This window comes from Lathyrus oleraceus, chromosome 6 (genome assembly GCF_024323335.1).
Source record: "Lathyrus oleraceus cultivar Zhongwan6 chromosome 6, CAAS_Psat_ZW6_1.0, whole genome shotgun sequence".
Lineage (NCBI taxonomy): Eukaryota > Viridiplantae > Streptophyta > Magnoliopsida > Fabales > Fabaceae > Lathyrus > Lathyrus oleraceus.
In genome coordinates this window covers 387,217,091-387,224,007 of record NC_066584.1, presented here as the reverse complement: position 1 = coordinate 387,224,007, position 6,917 = coordinate 387,217,091, and the positions used below count along the sequence as shown (strand labels likewise).

Here is a 6,917-nt window from a genome sequence, read left to right as displayed (position 1 = left end):
TTAGTTTTAAAAAATATATATTAAATAGGAAATTATTTTTATGTGTTTTTTATCAAAAGTTAAACAAATTCCAAAACAAAATAAAATTGGAGAAGCAATCATAAATACTAGTTTAATACAGGAATCTGTTTGTACTCAGCCAAAAGTTTTGGTATATCATCCATTCGCAACTGCAACAAGAGTCAAGAAAGACAATCAGAAAATTAAAAATGGTAATGCTCATATAGTTTTGATATTGTTTTTATAGGTACTCAGAATATTACTAATGAAATATAATGGAATTAACTCTTATTTTAAAATGAAAAGTTATAATCCATTTAACCACAAAAAGTTACCTGAGAAACGTTTTTGACATGATAAAATCGATGCATCACATGTTCATCAAATCCAGGTTGCTCTTCAGATGCACTCGTTCCTCTAATCAAATTATAAATAAAATTGGTAATAAACTTCATAAGCCTGGATATACTAAAGTTGAAATAGTCAAGAAAGAAATGGATAAACAATGGAGTTCTTACAGATGAAGCCGGTGAATTAGACGTTGGTAATCCCGAAGCAACGGTCCAAGCTCTTTGAGTTTGATCATATTTGGTTCAGCTTGCTTCCAGTGTCCGCGAAGTTCCTCAATTGCCTTCTTATTGGGAAATGAAATACTACTACAATCAAATTACTACTACAATGCGACCGACATATAGAAAAGATTTACATGATTAAAGGAATTTTTCCAACATATAGAAAAGATTTACATGATTAAAGGAATGTTCCCAACATAAAAGATTTACATGATTAAAGGAATGTTTTACTTTACCGGTGAACTTGCAGAAACATTTTCACCTGCTAATCTTGATGCTAATTCAAGAAGCTCTTTGTCTTCCAACTCATTCACAATTGGAAGATTAGAATTGGACTGTGAAACTGATATTTGCAATCTCTGTTGCAATTCTGAGAGAGGAAATTTATCTGTTTCGTTTTCCTGACATAATAAGTGAAGAGTATTATAACTACTGACTTTCGTATTTAACCTTATTTTTTAATATTATGTTCAAATTAAGAGGAATATCGAGAAGACGCAGAAGTAACCAAGAAGATAGGGAAATACGAGTTTAACCAATACCTTGAATTGAGGTTGAAAATTACCATTAAGTGACGCTGCATCGTTACTTTCAGGAATATTTCTGGGTGGAGATGCAGTTACTCTATTTGCAATTGGGTCATCTGTAAAACAAGCAAAGAAGTCGAGAATTTAGTTTTTGTGCCTTTGACGGTTGATTGTTCAGTTCTTTTAACAGTTCTCTTATGAGATTGAAAGGTTTCTGCTTCAAAATCTTCTACATTTAAGCAGTAACACATTATTGTTTGACACAAAATCTGGCTTGCGAAGAAGTCATTGCTAAACAAAACAGTTAAAAACCCGTGTTGGCATAGTTAATCAGTGAAAAGTACTTGAAGCAAATACTTGAATTTAACAATAAGAATATAAGTTTGACGACCTTCAAAGCACAATGAATACCTTGTGGGACTAACCACCATGGCTCGCCATAAGTTGATTTTCCATCAAAGCCGCCGATTAGCAGATACCGTGAACCAATAGCTGTCATAGAGTGGTATGCACGGGCAGGAGGGGGTTCATTGCCTATAGACAGCCGCTTCCACTGTGCTGAAACTGTATGAACAGAAGAACAAACAATTAGCCTACCTAGCAATTTAAGTAATTGAACTTAGCATTTGCCATTTCTCCAATAAAATCTTATAGATTAAATGCATGACCTTGCCATAGTTTAAACCAAAAGAAAGAATAATGTGTGCGATTTGTTTCAAAATAATGCATCTTGATACCATATTTTGCAAACTTGACTCTTCAGCAAAAGTTAAACATGTGACATACACAACTTTTCATTCAAAGATATGCTAAATTCATGAGATGAAAGCCAGATAAGCAGAGTGGAAATTCTCACCTCTGTCCAACACAATGCAATCGTTATAGTAGATATCATAACGACTCAACCATCCACCGGTCCCATGCCCTCCAAACATCAACAACTGCAAAATCCCCTCCAACATAAATAAAACAAACAAACAAATGACAGGATTCCAAGTTAAAGCAGTAAACTCATGTAATCATATGGATGGATTAACAAGCTTTGTGGGATAAGAGTTAGTTTTTCTTTATTACTAGCAGCAGACCCTCGGCCACCTTCACAAGTCACGACTGACCAGATGATCTAGATCAGGAATACCGTGAAGTGTTCTAGAGTCTTCCAGTCAGTTATGCTAGCTTTGCATAACTGACAATCAGTAATGAGCAGTATTTGTTAGTGAACGGGCGTACGTAGCTGTTAGTGTTAGTGGTAGTTTTGTTAATTTCATTATGTTATTTTACTACAAGATGAAGTAGGAATGGTACAAAACTACAAACATCAATTTTTGGCAGTAAAAGACTAAAAGCAATATAAAAAAACAGCAAAACTAGAAAGAGAAATCAGAATAAAGCAAATGTGATTACATAGTGTCCTGCATTTGTAACTGTTTGGCCACAACGAGGGGAAGGCGCTTGACCTGGAAGCTTTAATTGAGTCCACCCGGGTGTTTCATTCTCTTCCCTCCACAACACATACAAACTATAAGTACATAACCCAATTGAATAAGGAGCCACTAATAATTAAATTTAGAATAGAAAAAGTGTATGAAAGATGAGAGAAAGTATGAACCATAAGATTTGCTCCAGAGAAAATAAAATAAAACAAAGAATTCAAAATGGTAAAAAAAATGCATACCTTCGTCAATAAGGCCCTTCAATGCCCACAAATCACCCATGATTGGTCCACCTCCTCCTATCAAAGTCAGGCAAGAACAGTCATTTCAATTAATAATTTTGTATGAGATTGAAATTGCATCTGCAGCAATTAATATATATGTTCCTTCCATTTATCCGCAACAACCAAGCTTTATCCCACTAAGTGGGTCCCTCCGTTTATCCGCAATGGTTATTTATTTGCAGGTAAGTGAGAGAAATCAAAGCAACACGATTTTTCGGACTGGAGGGGCCATTCCTGTCTCTAGAAAAGGACACGCTCAGTGCTTATAAGACCTCAAAGAGACTATCCTAAAGAAAAGATGTTGATTCAGAAGTTAACTTTATCATGACAGATGTGCAAGGGAAAGAGGCTACACCTTAGAATAACTATGGAGTTTCAGTGGGTTTATGAAGCTCATCAGATTACTTTGAATATGGAAAAAAAATTGACCAACACTTCAAAGTTCAATTTTCTTAGTTCCATTAAGGAAAATATGCACATACCTCATACAAATCTGAAATTTCATCAATCTTGCATGTTAAGTCCCGCAATGGAAGAGATAAGGCTAGACAATGTGTTCAATTGTTTATAAGTGATGGTACTAGTCTTCACCTTAAAAGCCGGATTAGTAAGGGTTGAGTTAGGCCCAACCCAAATTCTAAGATTGCCAATAAAGTCAAACCCAGAGAGAAGTGCCAAACTTCTCCTAAAATGATGTGAAGATAATAGTGAAAATGATGAGGTGCACCTAGTTGCACGTATTGATCATTATTTGAGAAATAAAGACATGCTTCTTTAACATGGAAAATCACAAAACAGAAACAAAATGAAAATTGAAAAACAGAATACAGAAATAATCACGAGATGAAATGCTCTTCACGCATGGAAATTGCCAAGTAACACCCAAGTGTTTTTTCAGTCCAATAAATGCATCCTGCTTTTGATTTCTTAGAAAATGCCCTAAGGGCATCTGTAAATACTTGCCTATTCAGTTTGGAATAAGAGACTGATATAAACTCATAAAAGATCTCATCATACAAGCAAATCAATTCTTAAACAAGGAGAATTATGAGACCTCACCTCTTCCCCCATAAACAAGCAACCGCTTTTCGACCATTGTGGCAGTATGGCCACACCTAGGTTGTGGCAATGTTCCAGAAACTGAGAGCTCCGTCCACTCGAGGGATACTACAAAAGTAAGAAGATGGTGTTCCCACTTGTTTCAATGCATAAAATCAAATGTGTGTTTAAGAGATAAAATTAAATCCCAGAGAGAGGAAAATACTTGTGTCCAAAACATAAACATCGGATAGCCACCTTTTTCCATCCCATCCACCATACCTGCATCATTATCAAACAAACAGTTTAAATTTAATCCTAATTCAACCAAGTGGTACAAGTAGTCAAATTGAATGTTATATGTCTCACATAACAATCTTCCGGTTCCCAATAGATGAAGCTGCAGAAAAATCTCGCGGCGAAGGCAAGTCACCAAAGCCAGATAGTTCCGACCATTGCCATATATCTTGATTAAACAACATCGTTCATTCAAGACACCAACATGCCAAGAAAGCATTAGTCTTAATTCCAAACACATCTAGTCTCGAAATGAAAGTTATCACAGACAATAAATCCTACAAATATAATAGAAAGTTTCATACCAGTATCCAAAACCCAAAAGTCTCCCAACCTGTCCAATTCAAACATTATAGTGAGAACCAAACACGCACACACACATAAAGCATACATAGTAAACGAATGAGAGTTGAGATGAATAAAACGATGACAACAAATATTATTTTACTTAAATCTAATATTAACAATATAATAATCAAGAACAACTCTTTCTCAATGTACTATGAATGGTGAACAAAACATGGAATGATAAGATGGAGTAAGGCCTTGTTTGGATAATCAGTTTAGTTAAGCATGCATCGTATAAGTGCTTTATATATACACTATTTATATAATAAAAAGTAAAATAAAGTTAAAATTGTTGTCATATAAGCTACAAGTTGTTTTCATTCACCATCCCTAAAAGTTCATCCAAATAAGCTGAAAAACAGCTTGTGAACTTATCATCATAAGTTGTTCTCATAAACACTTTCACAAAGTTTCACAAGTGCTTATGTCAATGAATAAACTTAACTTAAACAAGCCAATCCAAACAAACCATATGAAATAAAACACTAAAACAGAAACTTGACCTTTGACCCCCAGAACGGCCACCAAAAATAAACATGTGACAATCAATGGAAACAGCAACATGAAATGCTCGTGGACTGGGACCCACATGTCCATCCGAATCACTTCCAGTGCACTCTGGTTTGTACCATAGCTTGGCCTCTGAAAAATTGCAACAATAAAAACGAATGAAATCCCCAATTTTGACAAAACCCCAAAAAAGAAGAGAGAAAAGGGTTACCAACCAATATCATAGACAAGGATATCACTGAGAAACTTCTTATCGACAAGACCGCCGAAGACGACAACCTTGGATTTGCCGATGTTAACAGCAGAATGACCACTGCGAGGTTGGGGAGGAGTTCCGGCGTAATCAGAAGATGTAGCTCCGACCCAGTAATACATTTTGTTGTTTTCTTTCAGTTTTCCGATTCCGATCACGATGACAGATCAAAGCTCGTGTAATGTATTTACTGTTTCAACCTTCTTTCAATGGTCGTTTTTACTTGGTTTAATTTCTTTCTTCTTTTTTTGGGAAAAGATGGTCAGAGCCACAAAAAAAATATATTAAAAGAAAAAAAATACTTTTATACAGAGATAAAAATTGAGAGGAGATTTAATCAAAATCTTTCAATGAAAAACTCTATAATAAAGAAGCCCAATAAAGTTACGAGCAAATTGCATAAGGATGTTTCTATGAACAACATTCTATCAAATATAAAATCAACATTCCATCAAGTATAAAATCCTATATATGTAAGTTGATGTTAGTTAATATATTGGCACAGTGATTTCCCTCGTTAAAATTGTGAGTAATTAAAAAAGAAATGGACTTAGTGTAATATAATGCATTTTCCCATCCTCCACAAAACAATGTAAGGTTTTGTAAAAGTTAAGACTATCAATTTTGAATATGATTTCCAGCCATAGATGCGTTCAATTTATCCTTTTGAAATTTAAGTAATAATGGCACATGTAAGCTTATGTATATAGAGCATTCTCCGATTCAATGTTCAAAGAGAAACTACTTGAATGATTGGCGTTATGATCCTTGAAAATTCCTTTGTAGGTTTGTTGACATTACACTTGACCCAATTCACAATCGGAGGGTGCCATAGGAATTCTCTAATAACCTGATTCTTAGGAGGATGGAGATTGACATCAAAAAATTTCATGATCCTAAAGTCCAAGACAGAATTTGAACAAGTTTTGGGAGTTGAATTCCATGTGAAAGACACCTCTTAATTAATTGAGTTGATTACCAATTTCTAGTGAGTTTTGATCCCCTTGAACCAGACATTGTTTCTTGCTTGCCAAATATTGTTTATTGTGTTGGTTACAGCCGAGATAACAAGCATTATGCATTGGTCAGACCAAGGTTTGTTCAACGCATTCCAAATGTCTTCCACGAAGAAAATGTTTTGATTGAAAAATGAGGCAAAGATCCTCCAAAGTTTGCCTGCAAAATGACACCTGAAAAATAGATGATAAGAGGATTCAGAGTGTTGCAAACAGATGTTGCACATATAAGGAGAATGCAGACCCCTTGTGGCTAAGTAGTCATCAGTATGCAACCTGTTATGGATAAATCTCCAAAACAAAAGTGATCTTGAAGGTGTAATGTGAACATTTCAAATGATCTTTCCCCAATAAACCACTTGGGAAGAATCATCTTTATAGTCATAGGCCCTCTTGAGAGTAAGCTCACCATTCTCAAAGAGATTTCAAATACATTTATCCTCCATATCCTCTATTGGAATGTGAGTTTGATTGAGAATAAAAGTGAGGGAAGGATAGGCCAATTGAAGGGACATGGGGAGATGCCATTGATGATTAAAAATATAAGAGCTAGCATTTTCCTTAAGAAATTGTTGGTTCGGGTATGTGATTCCTAAAGTGTCAATCAGAGGACATTCATTCCAACAATCCAACCAGAAC

General features: G+C 35.1%; 1 protein-coding gene across 2 annotated transcripts; it reads right to left on the bottom strand.

Annotated features, from left to right (window-relative positions):
- Positions 1-5,685, bottom strand: LOC127093107 (protein GLUTELIN PRECURSOR ACCUMULATION 3). Of its 2 annotated transcripts, none has more exons than XM_051032005.1 (15): positions 5,225-5,685; positions 5,003-5,141; positions 4,457-4,485; positions 4,224-4,320; positions 4,081-4,136; positions 3,876-3,983; positions 2,775-2,831; positions 2,504-2,595; positions 1,956-2,040; positions 1,511-1,663; positions 1,115-1,215; positions 809-973; positions 519-634; positions 336-417; positions 1-170 (listed from the first exon to the last, which is right to left on the bottom strand). In XM_051032005.1, exons 1-15 carry the CDS (start codon positions 5,382-5,384, stop codon positions 108-110), a joined length of 1,503 nt encoding a protein of 500 aa, XP_050887962.1. In that variant the 5' UTR covers positions 5,385-5,685; the 3' UTR covers positions 1-107. The 2 variants fall into 2 exon arrangements, with proteins under 2 accessions (XP_050887962.1, XP_050887963.1); XM_051032006.1 differs by having other exon boundaries at positions 519-631.
- Between the last annotated feature and the right edge of the window lie 1,232 nt (positions 5,686-6,917).